Below are 26,536 nucleotides of genomic sequence, written 5' to 3'. Positions count from 1 at the left end.
AAAAAAAAAAAAAAAAAAAAGACAGAGAGAGAGAGAGCAAGAGACAAAAAGAGAAGAAAGGAGAAAAGAAAAAAATGAGGACTAAAAATATATATGAAAAACACACTATCCACAATTTGAAATTGCAAATAAAAAACTTCCATTTGTCAACATGGAAATAGCCATGGTTAATGTAAAAACAATTCATAGATTTTTCAGCAGAATTAAGTGCTGACAGCCCAGATTAGCTCTTTCTACAGCTTGTAAACCAAGATTCCCCAGGGCCTTCTGTATGGGAAGCATATTAATATCAACTCTGTGACCACTCAGCATCATGACATGAAGTGTCTGTTCAGGAGGTCATCTCCAAAATGTATCCCATACATCTTCATGCACAAGAGATGATAATTTATCACCTAGATGTAGGGATCTACTGTAAACTAATCCAAACTGCTGATGATACACTAAATCAGTTTGAGTGATGAGTATAAATAAAGCTGCAAGCGAAGTACTGAAGGATACAGATCTATCTGATCAATGAGATGTCACCAGGCAAATGAAATGCAATGTTGACAAACATAGAGTCCCTCAGTTGAAAATTAACCAAATCAAGTATCAGAGCATAAAGGTACACATTAATACAAGCTTGGAATGAAAGTTTAACATGATGTGAGCCAGAGGGTATATTCTAACTGTTTCATATAAAACTGAGCAGAGTGGGTCAGTGGAAAAAAATGTATTAAAAATTGATACATTTTGCACACCATAGAAAGTATGACACGATGAAGAAAAATGTTGCAAAATGATAATCCTTTCCAAATAATTTAACTGTAGTTATTCAATCTGCTGAGCAAATCCATACACATAGATGAAGAAAAACAATAAGAATTTTATACTGAAAATGATTTTACATCAACTCGCTATGAAGAAATCAAATTCAATTTGTGTTGCCCTTATGAACAGTGAGATATTTTCTGAAACAGTCATGCTACAACTTCAATGGGGAAAAACAAAGGAATGGGGATAAGAAAGGACATTCTTCCAGATAGTTGATATTCATGAAGGGCACTCCTTGAGAAAAAAAAGATTTTCCCAACTATGTGATCAGAATAGATCCTTTAACATACAGCAAATAGATTTGATGGATTCACCTATACTGAAGGTGTCCCTAATGGAAAGAGCTGATGAAAGTAAATTTCAAACTCTGCTGGAACAAATCTGTAAAAATATTTTCTGAGGGAAATTATCTTCAAAACATTTATATGTATAGTTTTTGTTGTGTTAAGTATAGAGAGTTTGTCAAAATATAGCTAACACTTACCTTGTATTTTATCTTTCTGTTTATTTGGGGATACAGGTAGAATTATACAACTAAAATATGACCTGGACCCAGAAGTAGTTTATTTAAATTTCAAAATGAAAAGCTTACTAAGAACAGATAAGATTGATTGCTCTCTCTGTCTTAGCATAATTGTATTTCAGGTGAACATCAATTTACTTTAAAGGACACTTCTAAGTAGCAGAATGCATCATAAATAATTCATCAATCACAGCTACTAGGAACATGATTTACTCCAGCAGATTCAATGGAATAAAAGTTTTTTATATATATATTTGTATCTGCTTTAAAAAGTTTAATAATCTTCCCTTTTCTAAGAACCCATTCTTAGATTCCATACTTTATACTCTAAATGCAGTATGATATAACTGTTTCTTTTTCTTCCTTCTTTTAAAAGAAAATCATGGTTTAATTAAAATAAAAACAATTAAAAATCTTTATAACGAATAACAATCTATGCATATCAACAGCAAAATAACGAAAACATAAAAGGTACATATTTGAAAAATAGCCTCAAGATTTCTCAAATGCATGATTCAAATAATGCTAACATAATTTGTTCTCACCTTATTCGAATCTTTAAATGGAAGAAGAAGAAGGCAGGCTTTCTGAATGTCTTTTATAGACTATTTGGAACTGGCATATTTTTAAATTACTTCAAGTTAAAAATGCATATCAAACAGATTCTAAATTGTTCAACAATTCAAGTTTTGTCAGTTGATACAGTGAGTATCCTATCTAGAACTTTCATTTGTCATATAGAAAGACATTGATTACCTTACACATCTTAAAGTTTTCCATCAAGTACAGCAATTTTGTATTAGCCATTTCCCAAGCTGTGAAATATCCTTAAAATAAATATATTGACAAGAAAAAAATGTAAAAGAAAATAAAAAGCATTTTACTTACTTGCAGACCCCTCTGGAAAACTGAATGGCCCATAAAATTAGCCAGCATTCTTATTAAAGCAGCACCCTATAGGAAAGAATAATTAAAAAAAAAGAATTTCAACATAGTATCATGATTATAAAGTTGTTTTAATCAAACTCAGTCTACTTCATTCATGCTATTCTATTTTCAAAAATAATTAAGAAACAGAGTATCATGAAAACAACCTCCAACTGAGAGATAACAATTTCATGTTTTCGTTTTGTGAATTTTAAAGTTTTATGTAAAACCTACAACTACAAAATGGAAGTCCTCTAGAAAGAATATCTCAGGGCAATGATAAGCTGTAATTCAGGAGTAATCAACATTTTATTGAGCACTATATATGACAAATTTAATAAAACATGGTTCTTGTACTTAAAATCTCATAATTTGCTCAGGGAAGGATACCCATGTATAAATGTACAACTGCGTTTCTTTTTAATTCATTTCTTGCAAGATGTCTCTATTTACAAGAAAATCATAAGAATCACACATAGAATCATTCAGCCAGAGACTGGACTGCTGTTCAGTCCAGCAACACAACAATCAATGTCCACAGTTTGTTACTAGAATAATTTGCTAGAATTCTGGGACTTCAATGTAGTGTAATACTCAGACTCTATGAATCATCATTAAAGAAGTGTTTCAAAAAATTTCAATCACAACCAGAATTGCTCCCCATCAGTATTTTATTCCCACCTCAACAAATGATAGGCTGAAACACAACAGTTTTAGGCCTTTTCTGATTTTTTTTCTTCTCACACCTTCCATTCTTTGCCCTTTCTTTAGCTCTTCCTCTTTATCTTCTGCATATTTGCACATGATCATAAAACATAAGCATTTATGATTCAATCGGGGGACTAGGTTACAATTCCTTTTAGAATGTAACAGCTCTGTTCCTTGAATTTCCTCAAAAAGCTCTCCTCCTATACATTTCCCAATATAATTGACCCATCTCGAGGGTGGAAACTGTCAATTATTCAGCAAACCTGACTGTTGCCACCTGGGAATTAAGACTCAGTATCTAAAGCAGTCAACTTAAACTTTCCTTCAGTACCGAAAAGCCATCTTCAGATGATTTAAGTGTTTCCCTCCAGGTAATGATGACTTGGTCTCTTGTCAGGTTATAAAAACTATTAATTTAGCATGGCCTAATGACACAAGAATCCTCTCTAATCATAAAGAATGTACCAGTTTTCCTGTCTGAATTAGACTGGAGAGAGTGCTAACAGGAAAGAAAAACTAGAAGTAAAATCAGTATTCAAAAGTTATAGAATATCACTTAGCTCCTGATTATATTATATTGCATAACTCAATTAAGTTTTAGAAAATATCTCTATGTTACCCATCTGAACATTTTAATAGTTTCTGGAGAGGCATGCCCTCTTCTATGTTTAGCTAGCCTTTTCTTTCCAAAGCTAAAATTTAAAAATCTTTATTTTATAGAATTTCATAGACAGATGGGCTCTCCAACTGTCATGGTTTAGCCAATATATGCTAAGCACATACTATGTATGGATTATAACAAAGATCACAACCCCTAACACAGGCATGGCTCATTAGGAACTTCTTTTTTTTTTTAAGAAAATACAGAATCCTTTTTCATCATGTCTTTAAAGCATTTGTTTATCAAGCAAACTTCGTTTATAATATTGTAACTTATATTACCTTGTGATTCAAAATTCCAGCCCCAATCAAACAAACTGGACATTTAGGAAGGCTGAGTAGCTTTATGAAGCGTAAATATACTATTTCTGTAAAATTTAAGAATTTTTGAGACTTGCTCTAGAAAACTCATCACTGTTTGCTAAACTAATGTTCAAGGATATATTTGGATATCTAATTGATTTTTCTAAAGTTTCATAACGAATATTCCACAAAAGTATGCTTATAAACCCATTCATCATTTAGTACTTTTTATATTTGGAATATCTTTCTTATGTAAGTTCCCACCTAATTTTTTTTATTTTACATTGTAGCCATTTGTATCCACATCAGCCTTCGTTATAGTAAACATCCCCAGAGAAAAACCTGTGTCCTCATGACTTGGTACCTCCCTCTTCCTATGTCTGGCTCAGAGGAGTTTCTCCCTTAATGTAATACATGGATAAGAGAGAAAGAGAAAATTCGGCATGCATAACAATTACTTTGTATTCTTGAAGAGGAGCTATTCAGCCAGGATATACAGTTTATTCCTTCATTGGTGTACTTCAGTGATAAATCCTCACTTTTGGAAAGGGATATCTTCTCAAAAGGTGGTATGGTCAGTATCCTAAATGATGCAAGCCTCTGTGAGGATCTCAAAATCTCGTAAGTGAAATGAGATGCAAAGCAAAAGAAAACAAATGAAAGAGAAAGTATTCTACTGTGTTTCAGAAGGAGATGCTATATCTAGAGGGATGAAGGATAAAGAGGATCTAAAGAAGTGGTATTTGTGTTGGACCTTGAAAGATGGATAAGGGTTCCATTAGTTAAGATAAACAGAAAACATTTGCATGTTATGACAGGCATGGACTTTATATGGTCAAGCAGGTGTAAAAGTGGAAATCGCAAGTAGGGAAGATTATATAGAAAGACAGGGCATAAAACCAGACAATGAAATATTACATGGAAAATAAGATTGAGACAGTTTTTAGAGAAGTTTGAATACCAGGGCTAAGGAATTTGGAAAATTGTTCTTAAAAAAGTCGAGACTTAACCATGATACTCCAAGGAAGAAGTAAAGTAACCGAAAAAAAATGATAGCAATGAGGATAAAAATCAGAGATAGGTTTAAGGATTGGAACAAAGATAAGTTTGTATTTTAAAGCTGGAGTGGATGATGACATTAGCTGATATACAAAATTTAGAAGAAAGTGTTGATGAGGTGAATACAATAACATCTGTTTATAAATGTGCTGTTTGAGGAATAGGTATAAAGCCCAAGGAACAAGGGCAAGTACAACCATAGGAATAAAATTTGGTGGAAGGTTACGATTGAATCGGCAAACTGGGAATTAGAGTGGGTGAGTCTGCCAAGAGAAAAGTTCTAAGGCTTTAGTAAGAAAAATAGAAAACAGAATCATAGAATTCTATGATTCTGTTTTCTATTTGTTTATTCTGTTTTATGATTTGCACTTCAGTGCTTGAAACAGGCACTCAACAAATACCTTTTGAAATCAATGAATAAATGAAATTAAGAGAAAAAAGTGACATATTGTGAAAAAAAAACAGAAGGCAAACTGGATATAAGCAGTGCATAGAAGACATGTTTTTATAATTAGTGGTACAGATTTCAAGGAAAATAATAGCTAGGAGAAGGGCATAGTAGGCCATATTTAAAAGAGAGCTACTTAAATAGACTTGTGGGTGTGAAAGCCAAGTGAAAAACAGTGAAAACAGAAGGAAGAAAAGAGAAAGCTAGAAGCAAGTTCACATGAAAGGTTTGTTTGTATTTTTCTTTTGTAGAAAATGGGAGAATTTTTTTTTTTTTTCAAAGCAAAAGATGATCCAGTGGGATAGAAACTGAAGACACAGTCAATCAAGAAATCATTATTGAAGTAAGATTCTAGGAAAGCTAGGTGAGAAAATAATTTTAGTTAATCTTGGAAAAGGATAATAACAATCTACCCTGAGGCAGGACTGAGGCAGAAAATGTAAATAAAGATAAATAAGAGATTTGAAGTGTAAAGTACAGAAGTAAAGAAAGTACATTGCACAGAATAGACTAATCTCCATCAAGGAGGGGACCTGGTCTGTCACCATTATGTGCCCACTGCCAAAAACAGTTCCTGGTACACAGCAGGATCTCAAAAAATACTAAACAAATGATGGACTGTCACTTTCCAATAACCTAGGAGATGTGGTCTGAAGATAACTTGAGTTGGAAACAATGGGACTAGGTTTGAAGTAACTCATTGAAAATCTAAAAGCAGTTTAAGATGTGGAAATGTGTAGGGAAGTTAAAGTTGTACTAGTCCATTCTCACACTGCTATAAATAACTGCCCAAGGCTTGATAATTCATAAAGGAAAGAGGTTTAGCTGACTCACAGTTCCTCATGGATCAGGAAGTCTCAGGAAACTTACCATCATGGTGGAAGGAAAAGGGAAAGTAAGCACCTTCTTCACAAGGCAGCAGGAAAATGTGAGCATGGTAGGAAAAATTAGTATTTATGAAACCATCAGATTTCATGAGAATTCACTTACTGTCACAAGAACAGCATGGGGGAAACTGCCCCCACAATCCAATCAGTTCCCTTCCTTGACACATGAGAATTACAAGCCCCTCCCTTGACAAGTGGGGATTACAATTCAATATGATATTTGGGTAAGAACAAAGGGGCAAACATATGGTAAGTCCTAACTGAAGTTAGCAATAATGTATCTGTCATTCATTAAGTAACTATTTGTACTACACGCTAAGGCTATGATATCATAAGAAAAATGTTACTATCTTTATCAGATCAGAAAATTGAAGCACAAAGGTTATGTACCTTGGAGAAATTGACATGAGTAGTAAACAATGGAGCTAGAATTAGAAACCCACTTATATCAGACTCCAAATTCAGTAACTTCAACCAGTTTAGATAACCTTTTGTGGTTCCAAGTCAAATAGTTACATGACTATCTCTGGAAACATGTGGATAGCAAGAATAGAAAAATAAAGGAAATTCTTAGAGTTACTGAGAGTTTGGAATCAGTGAGATGCTCACAGAAGAGGATGAAGGGAAACAATTCAATGGGACATAGTTGAAATGCCTGACTCATACTCCCAGGATTGGGGATGAAATAGAAGACAGATATGAACTTGCAGAATAGGACATGTTTATGGTCCAGGAGACATAAAGCTACTTTAAAGCTACTTTATGGCAGGTTCAATAAGAACAAAGGGCTAGCAAAATTGAAAATAGTGATATTTTTATTGTTGTATGTGGATGTAGCATCTGTGAAAATGCACTTCTCAGATTTCTCACTGCTGTCCCTCTGCATTTACCATCACAAAGGCCACTCTTTCCTCAGTTTACTTACAGTCAGTCGCTGAGCAGAACAGTGTAATAACTGCAGACCTGTTCTAGTGAGACAGGAGACTCTGTCAATGGACAACTGTAACTAGAGGACTCATCATTTGTGTGGATGAATGCTTTTTTGCAATAGAGCTAGAGTCTGAAACTACCAACACAATGCTTCTTCCTTTCCTCTCTCCTTGCAGAGGCTGTTAATTGTAATGTGGTCTGAAGGCAGCTCTCCTTACCTTCCCTGACTCTTTTAACAAATAAATCTTTTGCATATAATGTTTTCTGCTTCTTAGAAAATCTGGACTAACCTAGTAGATCCATTTTAAGTGCAGAAGTCCACACAAGTATAAACTAATGATAGGTTACTAAAATAAGTTGGTAATGAGAATACTCTAGTTAACAAACAGCACATCCACCAAAACAAAATAATCTCTTCCTTCTTAGTCCTTTCAGGAAATCTTTAGCTGGTATATATTCTACACTACAAATGTCTTCCCTCAATGGTTTGCTCTCCTCCAGCAAAAGAGAAGGTAAGAAATAATGTATCATTATGTTTAATTGACATATGGGAGAGACTGAGGTTAAAGGAGTAGGTGGTTTGTCCAAAGTTACTTGCTTCCATTCACTCAGTTGTTGAGTTATTTGATTAGTGAAAAAATTATGAGGTAAGAATTTCTCGTTACTTTCTGAGTTATTGAAAAGATTAGTCTGTTGATTCAAAATCAAAGTACTTTTAAAATGTAAATTTCTAAATGATGCCTCTGCACTAAATCTGGACATGTGTGGAGATAATACAACGTTCTAACAAGATTTGTTACTGAAGCATGTCTTTTGGTATGGAATAAAAGCATATCTAAAACCTCCATGGTTTTTAGAAAAACTTGTTTTCTTCTCTTTTTCTTTCCACAATAATATGATAGCTATATTTAGCATCTGAAGAACAGAAAAAGAAATACTAATCCCGAATATCCCTTACTCACAAATTGATTACAAAAAAGAAAGATGGAAGAGAAGATAGAACAAGAGAAAAAAGAAAATGAAAGGGGAAAGAAAATTAATTCCACACAAGAAAGCAGAATTAATGCTCCACTGCTTCAGTTACCCATGCTTGGAGCCTTGGAATCCTCTATGATTTATCACTTCCTGAGGCCAAGCCTCTACCTCTGCATGGCTGAATTATTTCACTACCTCCTAGAGACAACCCAGATGCGTTCTCACTCTCAGGGATATATCCTATGGGGCACATCAGACTAATTTTAATAATTATCTTAGAAGCATAATGTCTGCTAAGAGTCCTAGCTGTCATGTACTTAGGCATGTGAGATGATCTAAGTATCTACAATTAGAACATAACAATGAAAATGATGATGACAACTATATTACTACCATTAATAATAAGAATACCTGTTTCAAAATTTTTCTGATAATTCATTTAAATTATTCATATAAAGCACTTGACACTCAGTGTTTAGCATATAATAAGCTTAAAAAATATATGGGTATTGATACCATCGTCATCATCACTGTCATCATTTTTATGTTAGTTCCCTGCCCCCCAAAATCTTTACTTTAAAGAAAAGTCCTGTAGTAGTAATCAAGGCCATACATAATAAGATTTACTGCTACTTACCAATGCTTTTTTCCATATGACCAGATAATCAGCTTCTACACTGGTTAAGCTCATCTTCCCATTATCCGATGAGCATGCCTTACATACTTATGTTTAATCAAACTTATTTATATCGGTTAAAATGGTAATCCTCTATACATTACTAAAATCAGAGAAAAAGTCCATACCATAGTATGGTCCACACAGCTATACTACAACCATTAAGAATAAGAATAATATCTACCTCAAAATTTTTCTGAGAATTAATTTAAATTATTCATATAAAGTACTTGGTACGCTGTTTGGCATTTAATAAACTTCAAAAATGTATATGTAGGTAGTATTATTTTCATCATTATCAATATCACCTTTTTATGTTAGCTCCCTGCCCCCCAAAATTGAGTACACAGTAGGCAATCTCCCCTGTCATGAAATTTGGCATATATCTTTCACTAGAGCCATACATTTTTTGAGTATTCTCAAGAAATGGCATTTAAATAGGATAATCTATACTCAAGATAATAGGAGACCAAACAGGTATTCAAAGAGGACCATAGATCGCAGGGACAAGAAAACAGGGATAAGAAACTCTCCACAACTATGTTACCTCTCAATGTTTCTGTCTCCTCCAAAGTCATAAATTCTTTAAGTCTGAACTAAGCAATTTGTCAAATTATTTTAAATAACTCACAAATTGTTTCACATGACTTCGTCTCTTTCCCACAACTACATGTAGGTCATTTAATTACATTCATCTAGTTTAACTAGATTATTTAAACTAACTTTGGCATATCTGCTCGTTGTCGATGACGTAACTTTTCCATTGCCAATGAAATACGATCCTGGCTAAGTATGCACCAACTCCTTGCTAGTTTCAAATCAGCAATCCAGACTGTGAGATTTCAGCCTATACACAAGAACTCATCAATCTCCCTTCTCATGAAATTCGCAATATATCTTTTACTGAGGCAGTATGATTTTCCAGTATCCTCAGGTAATAGCATTCAAACAGGGTAGTCTATATTCAAGACGATAGAAGACCAAAATGTATTCAGAGAGGATCACAGATGCCAGAGACAAAAAAACAAAAACTTTCAACAGTGTCAGAAATAGCACTTGCATGAAATCATTCTACTCAATAAATCTGAAGCATAACAATACTGTACAATTAAATGAATGTACATAGAAAGATAAAACATAAAAGCAAAAAATAGCCAAATAGAAACAAATGGTTAAGAAGATGTAAAATAATACGTAGTCTATGAAAAAAAACGAATAAAACAGCAAAGCTCCGAGAAAGAAATTAATTGAGGTAAAAAAGAAGAAAAAAAGAAAAAAAATACGTATTAAAAATGGGCATATAGTTATAGAAAAAGTTTTAAAAATTAAAATAAGACTATTCTAAAAACATTTACTAATAAATATGAAAATCAGATTAAAAGAAAGAATTTTTGGCCAGGTGTGGTGGCTCATGCCTGCAATCCCAGCACTTTGGGAGGCTGAGGTGGGTGGATCACCAGGTCAGAAGATCAAGAACATCTTGGCCAACATGGTGAAACCCGTCCTTACTAAAAATACAAAAATTAGTTGGGTATGGTGGCGTGTGCCTGTAGTCCCAGTTAGTCTGGAGGGGGAGGCAGGAGATTCTCTTCAATCAGGGGGGCAGAGTTTGTAGTGAGCCAAGATCGCCCCACTGCACTCCACCCTGGGCGAAAGAGCAAAACTCTATCTCAAAAAAAAAAAAAGAAAAAAGGAATTTTCTATAAAACTACAATTTCACCAAAGAAGAAGCAATGATTCAAAAATAAGAAATACACCAAAAACAAACAACAGCAAACACACATACCAAAATCCAAAATCCAGGACAGTTTTATAGGCAAATAAACTTTAAAGGAAACACTGTCATATATTACCCTTGTTTTAGATAAAGTACTATAAAGGAATTGAAAATTGAGTAAAAAGCTTTCCAACTTTTTTTATGATGCTGTATAACTGATATGCAAACTGGACAATGTAAAATATAGTCCAGTATCTTTCATATGATCATGTATGCAAATAAATATATAATTTATGGGATAAATATCACATATATAATATACACTAATATAAAGACAATGTAATAGATACTATATGTAATATTCAACATATAATGTAATCTATATATAAAATATGTATTCTATGAAGTGAGAGAAGATATTTAAGTAGAGCTCATTCCAGAAATTCAATAATTGTTTAATAGCAAAAATTATTATGATTAATTGCATCAATGGTGGAGATAAATTGTTTAATCATCTTAAATGTAGGAAAACCACTTAATATGACTTAGCATTCATTTATTCTTATTCAAAACAATAAGATATCTTAATAAACTAGGTTTTAAAATGCTGAAAAATATTGTTTATTTCTGGATCCAGGGAAAGACTAAAATGTCCCAAACCAGTAACAGTATTGAATAAGTAAAATTAATTTAATTTTGTTTTAAGAAATTCAGAAAACACTATTTGTTTGTAAAAATCTAAATATTTTTCAGTCCCAAATTCAATTTAGAATTTATGAATAACAGGCTGAACAATAGCTACACAAAGGCAACATCTTGTGTGTTTTTAATATCAGCCAACAAATAATATTCTTGTCATTTATTGTAGAAAAAGTGTCCTTTGTCATAGTTAAACCGTCACAGCTAGAAACATGAAACTTTGGGTATTAAGAAAAATATGTGAATTAATGTTACTGAAGAAGGGATTTCAAACGTAATTAATAAACAAGACTTTTAAAAGATGCTTGCATAATATTATGCCAGAAAATGTCACAAATAAAATACTTAACAGAATTATTACAAATTACATTTTAGATACATTTTGAATACAAAATATTTTCTAATTTCCATCTAATATAAAAGATGGCATATTCTTAAAGAGGCATGGCTGGAATTGGCTTATAACTTAAGTAAATATGGTTTATTATGCAAAAAACAATATATATTAGTGTTATGAAATTCTAGTGTCAGATATTTTGCCAGAAAGTTGAGCATAATATTAGCTTCTTAAAAGTTACTTATTATGCCACATATTTTCTGAATAATGTAAACATTCACTTTTGCAACTAACAATCAAAATGCCACATACTCAAATATTTGAAAGTTATTCATAAACCAGTTTAGAAACACATTTAGTTACATGATGAAATTCATGACTTTTTTCTAGTTTTTCATTGCTAATATTTTATTGTGTATGTTGATGTATATAATATTGATGTGTATAAAATATGTATCGCATATGTCAGTTCTTTCATATTTGTAACATTGAAATAAAAAATTAATGGATATGTGATTCTTATGAAGAGAATATTTTCTTGAATCTGTCTCTTCTTCATAACCTCTTTCTCAGATTCTGGCTTATTTATTTTTTTAACTCCTCTCACTATCAATAATATTCTCTTTTGAGAGACTATGAAAAGAGTTATCTATCTGGTCTCATGCCTCTGATGGCATTTCTCCTGATCCCTGAAACAGATTCTGTACTGCCCATTATCCTTACTTTTGTATACATTCTCCATGCCTGAAATTCCACAATTGCTCTAAGTAAAATTCTTAACTATGTGGCATAAGACTAATATCACATTTTTCTAAGAAATCTTCCCCAATTCAAGTCAAAATTAAAATTTTTTCACAATTTTATAGCACTTATTTTTGAAATACATTAAATAACTTAGCGAATAGAACAGTCTGTCTTATTTGAGAATTCATACATAATACATACTTGCCATATCATTAGGAATCAGGAATGGAGGATCTATGCTTTGCAAACCCAGCATTTTGCTTCACGGCTAGACATTCAGTACATACCTGCTAAACTAGATAACTGTGTAACTGCATCAATGTGCAAAATATTAGCGAGAAATGATAGAAAAAAATAAAATGCTAAGTATAAGAGCAGCATTATTTGAGACAAAGACTAATCCTTGATAAATATTTTTTCTATTTTCTAAAAAAGAACCCAAGTACAGATGTCAGGAAAAAAACAATTGATTAAAATAAGATGCAGATTTTACTATTCATTTACATTGACTTTTCTTTTCTGATTCCCAAACTTGCCATTTCCTTTCATTGATTTGCCCTAATACTCTTAATATATCTTCACACTGTTTCTTAATCTCATCTATTTAATCATTGAATTATAATTCTGAATTGTAAAGGTTCATTTTGGTATTTATATCAAAGTCCGAAAGACACATGCCTCCAAAACTCAGATATCCAAGTGCAGACACACCTCACTCACTCTACATTCTGCTGAAACATAGCCAAGAATCTCCCTAATGAAAGTGACATTTAGTAAAGAATGAACTATGCCAGAGGACAGGCACTATAGTGTAATCCTTCTGTTACCAGAGAAAATTTGCAGGGTATGAAGAACTGATTTCATAGTATTTGAGAAAATGTCTTTGCATATTTATTTTTAAAGAATAATTTTGAATTATGACTTGTCATTAACAAAACGTTTAGAAAGTACAGGAAACTCAACAACATAAAATATCAATTACAAGCTTTATAACCAAGCCCAAAGAAGCTGGAGGTTTGAGGTAATATTTCTAACTCTACCAAAAGCTGACAAAAAGTAAGCAATTGCTATTATGTGAGTTGCTAAGAAAAAGAACTTTAGCAATAAGTTATCTGAAAAATGTACAAAGAAATCAGTCCAGTCAAACAACAGTAGAATACATGTATTTACTTTTGAGTATCCTGAAAGTGTTCAGAATGGACATACTATTGGGATATAAAATATCATGCAAAAAAATATATTGAGCATGATTTGTGATAACTATGTGCTGAAAAAAGTTATAGGTAAAAATGTCAGAAGACAGCACAGAAAATCCATAGATAATGTTTTAAAAATTAGATATAATTTTCTGGAAAAATGGGGGCCAAACACTTAATAATAATTTTCAAATGAAGGAAAGTTTTATATGAAGTAGATGTAGTCGCTGATTTTCAACTTCACTGGGAGTTAAATAACCACAGGGGAAAAATGACTGACACAGAAACGCTTTAAAGGCAGAAAGTGTTCCTTAAACCATGAAAGCCTTACTATTTCGCATTAATCACTAATGGTACACGTAGATTGTTTCTCAAAAGGTAGTCTGAATAAACTATATTTTCTTTTTTATTAAAAATTTAAGTATTGATCTGCAAGAAAGTAGAATAACTTCCTCAGTAAACAAACAAATCAAACAGCTGCTCCCAAACTGTTTCCTATCATAGTTCACTGATGCTGGAAAAAAGGGAAGGCCGAAAAATCACCAACTCTCTCTCTCTTCTCTCTTTCTCTGACGCGCGTGCGCGCGCGCGCGTGCACACACACACACACACACACACACACCCATACACACACAAAACACAAATCTAGTATAGCATTTCAAGACTCCATATGATTATATATGGTAAAGGCAAACAAATCCAAGTATAAATTTCAATAATGTCATCCTAAGGTATACCAGGCATAATCTTTTAATTTTATTTTTAATTGTTTATTAATCTAATTACTATTAACTATCTCATACTGCATTATTTAGTTTTAAAAGACTTGATATTTTTAGAAATGATAAACTTTGAGAAAAAAATTAAAACTGGGTTTCGCTTCAAAATAGAGTTTTTTAATTTAAAATTAATGCACATATCTAAAGGGCAAAGTCATTTATTCTTATTTTAAATGGAGTTTCCAGATTTTCAAAACCATTTTTCCTAAAACATGAACATATTCAAGTGATTTTTAAAAATACCGTTAAATTGAAGTAAATAAGAGTACACTTTTGTTCGCAGGGTAATTTGTGTAAACATCCATAGCTTGTTGATCTAATTCAGAAACTCCAGATTCAAGTATGTCTTAATTTAAGTTCTGTCTTGGATGGATAAATGCATCATTGAGAACAGGTGTTTAAAAGACTCCATGGAAAATTAGGGAAATTTAAGTCAAGGACACTTGAGTCTTGGAGGTCAGTTCTCTGGAATTTTAGGCATACTTTCCACATGAAAAGGGTTCACTAGATATAACCATAAATATCTGTGCCCTTCATGTGTGCTCAGGATTGTCTGTTTTCCTTGAAAACCAGGATACATAAGCTGCTTACTCTCCCCTACACAAAGTGTTGTGGGGCTTTCTCTTATAGTAGAAGCTTTATTTAGCAGTTGTGATGAACATCTCATGTGTTCTGACACGACAGACAAGGACAAAAGCATAGTATACTTTTTCATTAAGCATCCATGTGAGGAAATCTTCAAGGATGGGCTCACATAAGAGGCTGAGAAGATTATTTACACAGATGGGCCATCACTGAGTTCAAGAACAATACTGAATAAAGCCTTGCTTCTCAAACTCCACTGTGCTATAAAACTGGATTTACCATCCTGTTAGATCCATAATAAATAAAAGATGTATTATAAGTACATCTGATCTTTCCATCATAGCAATTAATCTGCAAAGGAAATGGACCAATTGAGATATGCACCTTGTTTTATCACTCATGTGTATGTAGAGAAGCAAGAAAAAAATTCTTGTCTAGGGCATGGTCTTGGTAACTGAATGACACTTTGTACTCTTCATTGTTGAATTCACTCATACATGATATGACTGATTTTCTGGAAGCTCAGAAAATTATTCTGCTCTACGAATATTTGCAGGATAAGGGAAATAATTGCTTGAGGAAGGTTTTCTCTATCTCTCTTTCTGCTATTCTGACTTCAGGGAGAGTTTACAGAGAGAATGAAATGCCCTGATGAAAGTTTCATCAAACCACCTTCAGCTGTTCTCAAAAAATAAATTAGCGTCTTCATGTATATCATTGAGAAATTGATTATTTCTTTGCTTTTCTTCCAGAAAGGCAAAAGTCGCAACTTCAGTGTGGATGCTGTGTGTAGCAGATGATAATGAAGAGCAGGTTCCTATTGAGGAGCTGATAAAATCTAGAAGTCAGTCAATGAAGTAAATAAGCATCACTATCCCAGCTTGTAAAACAGGACAGCTTTCACTTCCAGTTTTTGCTTTTTGTTTTCAGACTGGCAAAGCACCAGATGTATTCTGTCCCTGGAGAGTTTCAAAACTCAAAAACATATCGTCCAGGGAACTAAAACAAGCCATTTATCACAAAGCAAACACTTCTGACAGTGGTGGATCATGAGTAGAATCAGCCCATGTTTTTATATAAAGACAAGTAAATACAATGTTACTAGAGTGTATTTGGCAAATCCATGTAAGAAATTCATTGTTTAAGGTTTTCATTGAAAGTACAGTTTTGTGTAATGCCATTAAGCTAAATCAATGAAATACAAAGTTTCAATATCTGAGTTAAAGGTAAGAAAATATTTTTTCTAAAACACTATAGAACTAGCATTCTACAAATCACATTTTGGGAAGCACCACCTTTATAAAATAAAACTTCTCAAGATATATATGCAATGCCCTTTACCCTAGAAACCTATAAGTAAGCATTTAACATTCTCTAAGCAAATATCTACAACACAGGCCCAGAAATGGCCTCTCCAAACTTTAGCTTTTTGTATGTGACAGCAAGTTTCTACTTGTAGCTTTCTTCCATTCTTTTTCCATTAACCAACAGAGGAAATATTGACAGTTGCTACTAATAGCATCCTCAGAGAAATAAGCACCCTAATACCTGGTGATCTAGCATGTTTTTATTTTAGAACCTAACATTCTCATGATTTAACATAGAGCAAATGTAAGAAAGGAAAAACAGCAGTTTACTCTTATGTCCTTATTTCTAAGAAAAAAGAAACAATGTTGTACTTCATTTGTGATAAGTTTCTCATGTATTCCACCAGCAACATCACAGCTTCAGCCTGCAACAGGAGACATTAAATAGAAGACACTGATAGGAGACATTAAAATAAGGTGATAACGAAAAAAAAACAACATTTGGTCCCAAAGCTATAAAAATGTTTTCTCAAGCAGAAGTGAAAAACAGTGAAAGATTTAGCTCTTAAAGTAAACAAAAGTGGAATTAGGAACAAAACTGCCATAAAGGGACAGATCAATGGTCCATCAGACTGTGGGCTGACAAAGGCATCAGGGGATGTGGAGAGGCAGGTATGTTCATTGCTTTCTCTGACCTTCATTTTCGAGGTAAGGAGCAAGCTCTTCACACTCCTAACTTCACTGGGTTTGTATAATCACAGGACACCAGAAATAGGGAATATCACTCAGCGCTTGAGGAAAGTAATTTGGAGCAAGCTAAAGAACTTTTATTCTCCAGTATTTTTTGGAAGAGATGTAACTAGTTCAAACTAAACTCTTTATAATGTTAAGAGGAACACTTATTAATAAAGTATGTTATTGCTTCATAGTACAAAGCCATATTTATTTCCCTTTTCATGCTAAATGTTCAAAATGGAAAAAAATTATCAAAACTCATTGCTGTTAGTAATCTGAAGCAACTAGAAATTCTATTTGCAAGACTACCTTAAGGCCTCTGTGGGCTTGGAGAGCAGGATTAATCACTGTTAAATTCACTCTAAATCGATAAATAGGATATTTCTAAAACTTTAATTCTAAAAGGACTAATTAAACAGACATATGTAAATAATTACAAAATATAATAACTATTGAAAAAGAAATGAGTGTTTCTTCATGTTTTATTGGTAATGCACTCTATATGCATAAAAAAAAATCAAAGGGTAACCGGTCTGGTGTAGGTGACTAAGAGCACAGAGAGAATGGCCAGTGTTTGAATCCCGACTCCACCATTTACTAACTGCGATATTGGTCAGTTACTGCCTCAGTGTCCTCATCTGTAAAATGGAGATGGAAAGGAGAATTAATACTAATTCTCACTAGCATTAATATAGCATGTGATTGTTCTAACAATTAAATGACTTAATATATGTAAAAAATGCATACAAAAGTGTCAGGTATGTAGTATTATATACATGTTAACTGAGGTTACTGTTTCAGATCTAACTATCTCTAAACATGCTAACTTTTCCCCAACCCTACCACCACATTCATTTCAAAATGGAACAACATTTTTAGGCATTAGATAGCACTTAAAATTCTCGCTTCTACTCATAACAAATGTGACTACTGAAATAGTTTCAACAGCTCCAATTTAGTAGCAAGTTTCCTGCTGTGACAGATCCCCTTCCAGAAGGAAAATGATGTGGCAATAAATGTTTGCACATTTCATCTTAAAATTATGGAGCTGGAAAACAGTTTGGGGAATATGTAAGCAAAACACAGACATTCAGCTGCTTGGTCATTGCTTTACTTGGGCTTATAGTACTTACCAGGGGAATACATATCAAAAATTCTCTACTTTAAGCCAGATATTTTTATGCCACCAAGCTAACTGCATCCTATTGTAAAATGACAGCAGAGTGGCAGCACACAACTAAATGGCACACGGTGCTTTGCTTGGGTGTGCTCCACTGTAGAAGCCAAACCGTGTTTCTAAGAATCACTGTAACTCACACACTCCCCTCTAGAGGATGACCAGGCTCATCTCTACTCAGGGTCTCTCAGCTCCAACATAGCCTTGGCATAGCATTTTTCTGAGGTCCTTATGCTGTTGGTTCAAATGCAGGGGTAAGCCAGAAAATACTAAATAGGGTAAAATAGGGATTGATGAGAATGGAGGCAATGAAATTAAAGTCTCTGATCACAATAGGCTCTTTGGGAACTATGAAATCATGAGACTGGTGGTGTTAGGAAAGACAGAAACTATATCTGAAAGTTATTTCCAAAGAGAGAAGAAATAAATGGTCAGATGAAATGAAAAATTTTTTGGATACATGTATAATATTCTTTACTGTGAAAGCCAATACCTATTTGACTATGTGATCTGGCAATCACACAACAGGGCAGAATTTGGATTCAGGAAGATTGGGCTGAAAACTTGGTTCTGCTACTCATGAGCTATATGAGTCTGGGTCAAATAATTTGAATTTAACTCTCAGCTTAATCGATTGTTTAAATTGGATGATATCTGGTAAAACTCTGGGAACATAGCAAACTATAAATGACAATTAATGTGAAAAAGTACGATTTAAAAGTAAATATCAGTTTTTATCTCATCCAAGCTTTTAAGATGGTAATAAACGGGAATAAAGATGATAAAATCATGCTATGTTGATAGGTGAAACTTTATTACTTGAAGACTTACATCAAACTTAGAGCTCTGTTTCTAAAAAATGATGTCACTTTCAAGCAAAAGTTTTCTGATTCTAAGAAGCTACAATTTTATAAGAAACAAAGAACTGAAAAATTAAGTGAAGTCTTGAATCCATGTGTTACCAATTCTCCTGCCTTTTCTATACATCTTTATGTCTCTTGCATAACTATTGAATATATAGTATCTTCACTTCCATCATCTAGTTTATAATTCTCTTTTTTAATCTGATAAACTCATCTGTCATATTTACTGTATTCTTAAATGCAGTTATTGCATTTTCATTTCTAAGAATTCTTACTAGATGTTCTTTAAATCTGCTTACATAGCTTACAATGTCTCTTTTTATTTCCTCAAATTTATTAATATAATATTTTATGCTCTAAGTCATGCATCCAATGTCTTATGCACAAATAATTCTTCTCTTAATTGTTTCTGCTGTCTCCTCTTCGTGGAAACTTGTTACTTTGTGTGATTGGTGATTTTTGAGTGTAAATTGGTTTTTTTCCTTGAGATTTTTCTGTGGGAATTTTTTGAGATGAGATATGAAGGTGGGCATTTCTAGGAAGGATATGTTTTAGTGTTTGTCTGGTGTCTGGGGACACCTTCTAGTCCTGGACCAACCATTTTAAATTAAATCCTGGCCTAAGGTTCACAGTGTACCAATGTGGTTTTCATCTGAGATCCGATGCCAGTCAAAGGTTGCTTGTAGTTGCAAATTTTCAGGAGAAATTTTCTTTCCCTCTTTACTTGCTGCCAAAGTTTGGAACAGGTAATTTCTTTGCAGTCTCCTGAGGATGGGGATAGGTTTATTTCTAGTTCATCTGTGTGCTAAGGTGTAACTCTTTAAGGTCCTGGCTTTATGGGAGGCCTCCCATTAAACTTCTCACCTTCAGCTTTGTCTTCTTTTCTTATCTCTGTGAAACCTTAAAAACCATGCTTAAATTCTCCGCTTGAGAAAATGCCTTTAAGACAAAAGACAGATTTTATACTTGTTTAAAAAATCTCTCTGTGTCTTCAAGGTAACAGTATGTTGTATGAAATCATAGTTAAGCCTCCTAATACTGATTCAAAAATAACTCAGAAAAAGCTGAAAGACGTTCTACTTTTAAAGGTAGAAAAATCAACAACTTGATTTTGGTGCTACTAGGATATATGCAATAGCATGAATGATAATGAACGGAGACAACATGTAGTCTCTAGATAATTTTCTCAGAAGGTCATCAAATGATCCTTAGCCTCCCATGAAGGAATCCATAAAAATATCTGTGACAATGTGTCCACAAAAACAATGTCATCGTTTCCAAGGAAATAACATATTTGCCTGAGAAAAAACTACTTGGGCCAAAGAGAAGGCATGTCTCTGTTGTTTGATTCAAATTGTATCTGCCCCATGGAGCAACATAGTTTGACCTATTTGAAGCTGAAACTCTGATTGATATTTATATGTCTTTAATTGATAAATACCTGAATTCTTAAATACTTCAAAAATATAATTTTTATAATAAAATGAGATAATATTTAGGTTCACATGAAAAAGAAATAGTAACAAAAAGTGTCCCCAATGGTAAAAACAACTGTGTACCAATGCTTCTGAACTTCATGTGTGACACTGGTAACTGTATGGGGCTTTTGAAGATGTTCATATTTCATTAACATACCGTGTGTGGTTGATTAAAAATTGGTTTGTGGTTATGTGGATTAAAAATCATTCCTCAAATGCCAAAACACAACTCATTCACAATTATTCCATAGGAAAATTCTATTCAGTTCAACTTCTTCCAATATTGTTAGATGTACAAACACTACTTATATTCTAAATATGTTTATTCTGATTTTTCTCTAAATGTTCTTTCTGCAAATAGGAACTTTTATCTCTATTCTCCTTTTCCTTCCTGTATATTTCTCATTTATCAAAATGTCAACCCTTAATTCCAGTTGCCTTGCTTATTTATCCTTTACATCTTAATTATTCCTTTTTTTTTTTTTTTTTTTTTTTTTTTTTTTTTNTTTTTGAGACAGAGTCTTATTCTGTTACCCAGTCTAGAGTGTGGTGCTGCAGTCTCGGCTCACTGCAACCACCACCTCGGGTTCAAGTGATTCTCTGCCTCAGCCTCCCGAGTAGCTGAAACTACAGGTGCATGCCACCATAATCAACTAATTTTTTATTTTCTATTTTTTAGTAGAGATGGGGTTTCACCATGTTGGCCAGGCTAGTCTCGAACTCCTGAAATCAGGTGATCTGCCTGCCTCAGCCTCTCAAAGTGCTTGAATTACAGGTGTGAGCCACTGCGTCTCAGCCTATTCCTTTCTAAGTACTATAGAATTCTGTCATTCTGGAAAATCTATTCAAAACATTACAATCCATCTTTTTAACTATCTTACATGCTAGGGAAATATACATTGGCTGATTTTCACTTATTTTTAGTTTTCATCTTCAATTGCCATTTCTTTGAAAATCCTGTATAAAACAATTTGAGATTCACAGCCCTACTAGCTAAATGACCTTGTGCTGTTGACTGAAGCACCATTCCGTTCTGGGATACACTATGGTGCCTTTTGGTCTTATAGTTACATATAATTGCAAGGTGAGCATATTACAGGAATAAAATACGCTTTTGTATATTACCATTTATACTAACTTAAATGCTAACTTTTTATTCTTCATTAAGACTCTTGATGAAGTCTAGCATAAGTAAACTCACTGCAAGAGTCATTAGAACTAAGCTTTTTGCCTAAGCAGAAGATAAGAACAACTGTAGCTGTAAAAGTATTTCTGAAAGCCGTAAAAGCACAATCTCACTAAAGTCAAGTTTTGCAAGCTAAGAGTTACATGGCTCTGCATCTTAAGCTTCTCATATCATGAGATCACCACTCTGGGTCTCACAAAGCCGGTGTAAGAGCAGAAGAATAAAGTCAAAACCAACATTGCACTTTCTTCAGCTTTTTGGCAAAGCAAAAAAGAAGCTGTGTGCAGCAAAGGAACTCAAATACATTAGTTAACATTAGCTATCTAAACCATTGGTTAACAACAATACAATATTAGCTGTCTAAACCATTAGTTAACAACAATACAATGTGATGCAAAGAGATATAGGAGAAGATAACAAGATAGAATTAATCTATTTCTTACTCTATTAAGCAATATGCTACCTATTTTAACTAAATACATGCTTTTTCTTTCAGTCTCATCAAGTAAACACCAAACCAGAGATGAACATCTAATGGGGAGAAGTACAAGTATCTAGAACAAAAACCAGCTGTTTTAAGTATTAAGTTTGGCACAGGAAAAAATAAAAAGAAACTATTAAATAGCAATGAATCAGTCAAATATGTGTGCAAAGGAAAACTTGCCTCCGTCAGCAAAATGCACAAATTAATAATTTACCAGTAAGCAGTAAAGGCATTTATCACAAAAATATCAATAAAAGTATCTCTTCCCACCAGGTACATTTTCTTTATGAAGGCAAATAGGCATTTTCTTTACAGAATGTCTTTAAATTGTTGCTGGTGCAGTATAAGTTTGATTTAAATTTAAAAGCAAAGTCTAGTAATGAAGAAAAAGAATAACAAAAATATGTTCTATCTGGAAATTGTTTTGATGATGTTTAATAGGTATCAGTAGACCATTCAGAGATAGACGGGAATTATTTTTAAATTTTTTCTGTTTACCTAAGAAGCTAGTAGTTTTTTTATTAACCACTCACACTGCTATATTTATCATAAAAGAAGAAATGTAATGATACAAACTAAATATGCAAATACAAAATTAATTTCCTATAAGCTATAAATTTTATATTATCTGACTATTATGTTATGTGAAGTCAATATCCAGGAGGAATTTTTTTCAATAGTTCTCCAATTTAATTTATTAATTTGGGAGCACATTTTTAATTTTATTTTTAAAGTATATCAAAGAATGAAAGATTTCACAATCCTAAGTAGTTCATATTAAAAGTTTAATTGCCATTCATGTCAAGAAGTTCCTTCTTATATTAACTGAAATTTCTTCCTATAATTTAAGTTCCTCTATCTTACTCTGACCTTGATGTTGACAGAAAAGTGGTGAGCAGCCGTCCCATAATGACCATTCACATATTAGAGCCAATTATTAAGTCACCTCTTAGCCCTCTGTCCTCCGGGGTGGACATATGTAAGTTCTTTAGTCTTTTTCCAATAGGCTTTATCTCCAAATGTTCCAAAATCAATCTTTCTTCCTCCCTTCTTTTCTCTGGCATTTTCTCCTTTGCCTAATTTTTTCAGTCTCAAGCTCGTTCACATTTTCCTTATGAGACGATCATAACCAGTGCTTATAACTCCTCAGATTTTATAACCTTGATTTTTGATATGCATACCAGTATGTTACTTATTTTTAAATAAGACATTTTTTTCATTCATGGATTGAAAACTCAACTCATATTTTCTATTGAAACAACGGCACAACAGACAAGAATCCTGGTGAGTGAAAAGAGTATGACTTAGAAATAATAAGGTGTGAATCCCAGCTCTGATGCTTAGGAGCTGCAGCACATCATTAAAATTTCTGGGCATCTATTTACTGTTATATAAATTGAAGGTAATAATATATGCTTTGTATGTTACAAGGGTGTTAGATTAAATAAGTGGATGTCCAGTGACAAAGAGCAACTGATAGTACTACTGCCTATTATTGCCGTCATATACACCAGTTAAAGCCTATTGTCCAACTGTTTTACAGAAATGACAAGTATTATATTTAATCACTATATATCATATACTGGATACTGTAAAATATCTAAAGAGTATCACAAAATACTGATCTATTATATTCATTTGTTAGTATATATATAATTGGTTCACTGTGAGTAAGGAACACAAAGTCTAAGTAGGACCTATTTAGAAAAATAAAAGTCATGAAGACTTGCAGAACAGGAGGCTAATTGTGCCTGAGGCAGGAAAGGGAAGAGGCAGCAGAAGGGTAGCTGAGCTCACTGAAGGGGGTTGCATGAGGTCTAGGGCGGAGGGGTCAGGCCACATGTGATGAAAACCCATTAGAAAACTAAATGACTAGGCAACACAGTCTTTCTTTCCCTTCTGTAATTCATATGGAATTACGTTGGAAACTCCTTAATCTTGTTTCAAGTGCCAACTCTTTTTCCTAATTCCTATAAACTGATGGAATCTTTCCCTCTGAAACACCAGAATGCTTTGTTTATATTGTTTTTCTGACATTTACTTTAATTTAACTCAACAAATACTTATAAGAGTTCTTATTGCACACAGGCAGTATAATAGGTACTGGAGATACATTAGCAAAAATCCTGGACATAGATCTCTGCCTTAATGAAGCTCACATTCAATGGGGAAAGTGGAAAGCCAAACAATATAGTAAACATAGTAGGATCCAAATAAGGAAAATGAGTGGGAAAAAGGGTGAGGGTGTCAGTTGCCATTGTAAATGGGAGGCCTCCTTCAGAAGGTGACATTAAGTAAAGGTTTCAAGGAGAGCAAGCTGGGACCATGAAACTATGTGGAGTAACATTTTTCATACAAAGAGAAGGCCAATTCAAAGGCCCTCATGTGGGAGGGAGTTTGGTAGAGCTCAGGGAAAACAAGGGAGCTGGTAGAACAGTGGCACCATGAGTGAAGGGAGAATAACAGAAAAGAATTCAGATAGATAAGAAATAAAATAAGGTTCAGGGGTTTATGGGTACCTGGGGAGAATAGAATGAGCTGAGATCAGGAAGGGCTTTTGTGGGTCACCGTGAAGACTGTGCCTTTTATTACTATTTTGCAGGGGTAGGGGGCTTATTACAGGGTTTCTAGTAAAGAACGGGCACAATATGACACAGGTTTTATAAACCACTGAATTCTTGGTAAAGATAGGCTGTAGGGGAACAGGATTAAAAACAGAGAGACGTAGAAAATGATTGTGGCAAAATGGTGCTGATTCAGACTGGGGTGGTATATTAGTCCGTTCTCGCATTGCTGTAAAGAACTGCTTGAGACTGGGTAATGTAGAAAACTTAAAGAAAAGAGGTTGAATTATCTCACAGTTCCAAGCATGGCTGTGGAGGCCTCAGGAAACTTACACTCATAACAGAAGGCAAAGAGGAAGGAGGCACATCTTACATGGCTGGAGCAGAAAAAAAAGAAGAGAGCAGCAGAAGGTGCTGCACACATTTAATCAGCCAGATCTCGTGAGAACTCACTCTCTCATGAGAACAGCAAGGGGGGAATCCACCCCCAGGATTCAGTCACCTCCCACCAGGCCCCTCCTTCAACACTAGGGATTGTAATTCAAAATGAGATTTCATGTCCTTCTCACGTTGCAAAATACAGTCATGCTTTCCCAACAGTCCCACAAAGTCTTAACTCATTCCAGCATTAACTCAAAAGTCCACAATCTGAGGTCTCATCTGAGACAAGGTAAACCCCTTCCACCTATAAGTCTATAAAATCAAAACAAGTTAGTTACTTTCAAGATATAATGGGGGTACAGGCATTGCGTAAATACTCCCATTCCAAAAGGGAGAAATTGGCCAAAGCAAAGGGACTGCAGGCCCCATGTAAGTATGAAACCCAGCAGGGCAGTGATTACATCTTAAAGCTTCAGAATATCCTCCTTTGACTCCATGTCTCACATCCAGGTCACAATAATGCAAGGGGTGGACTCACAAGGCCTTAAGCAGCTCTGCCCTTATAGCTTTGCAGTGGTCAGTTCCCATAGCTGCTCTGAAGGGCTGACATTGAGTGCTTGTGGCTTTCTAGGTGCACAGTGCAAGCTGTTGGTGGATCTATAATTCTAGGATCTGGAGGATAGTGGCCCTCTTCTCACAGCCTCACTTGGCTGTAACCTAGAGGGGATTGTGGGGGCTCCAACCCCATATTTCCCCTCCGCAATGCCCTACTAGAGATTCTCCATGAGGGCTCTGCTCCTGCAGCAGATTTCCACCTGGACATCCAGGCATTTTAACACATCCTCTGAAATCTAGGTGTAGGCTTCCAAGCCTCAACTCTTGCCCTCTGTGTATTCACAGGCTTAACATCACATGGAAGCAACCAAGGCTTATGGCTTACACCCTCTGAAGCTATGACCCAAGCTATGCCTTGGCCCCTTTTAGCCACGGCTGGAGCTGGGGCAGCCACAGTGCAGAATGCCATGTCCCAAGGCTGCACAGAGCAGCAGGGCTGTGGGCCTGGCCCATGAAACCATGTGGCCCTCCTAAGTCTCCAGGCCTGTGACGGGAGGAGCTGCTACAAAAAAATCTCTAAAACGATTTCAAGGCTTTTTTTTTTCCATTGTCTTGGCTATTAACATTCAGCTCCTCTTATGCAAATTTCTGCAACCCACTTGAATTTTTCCCCAGCAAATGGGTTTTTCTTTTCTATCACATGGCCAGGCTGTGAATTTTCCAAACTTCTACACTCTGCTTCCCTCTTAAATTTTTTTCCAGTGTCAGACAATTTCAGATCATCTCTTTGCTCAAACATATGAGCATTCAGTGTCAGAAACAGTCCAGCTACATCTT

At 34.2% G+C, this 26,536-nt stretch overlaps 1 protein-coding gene across 1 annotated transcript in view; it reads right to left on the bottom strand.

The window, feature by feature from the left end:
- Nucleotides 1–26,536, bottom strand: part of TRHDE (thyrotropin releasing hormone degrading enzyme) — a 391,885-nt gene that overhangs the window by 126,098 nt on the left and 239,251 nt on the right. The window contains exon 7 of the mRNA XM_017510084.2: nucleotides 2,228–2,293. Coding sequence (XP_017365573.1) covers nucleotides 2,228–2,293 — 66 coding nt within the window. The remainder of the gene's footprint in view (nucleotides 1–2,227; nucleotides 2,294–26,536) is intronic.

The sequence above is a fragment of the Cebus imitator genome, unplaced genomic scaffold, assembly GCF_001604975.1.
Source record: "Cebus imitator isolate Cc_AM_T3 unplaced genomic scaffold, Cebus_imitator-1.0 Scaffold429, whole genome shotgun sequence".
Classification (NCBI taxonomy): domain Eukaryota; kingdom Metazoa; phylum Chordata; class Mammalia; order Primates; family Cebidae; genus Cebus; species Cebus imitator.
Note: the sequence above shows the minus strand (reverse complement) of the source record. Positions and strands in the feature narration are given on the sequence as shown.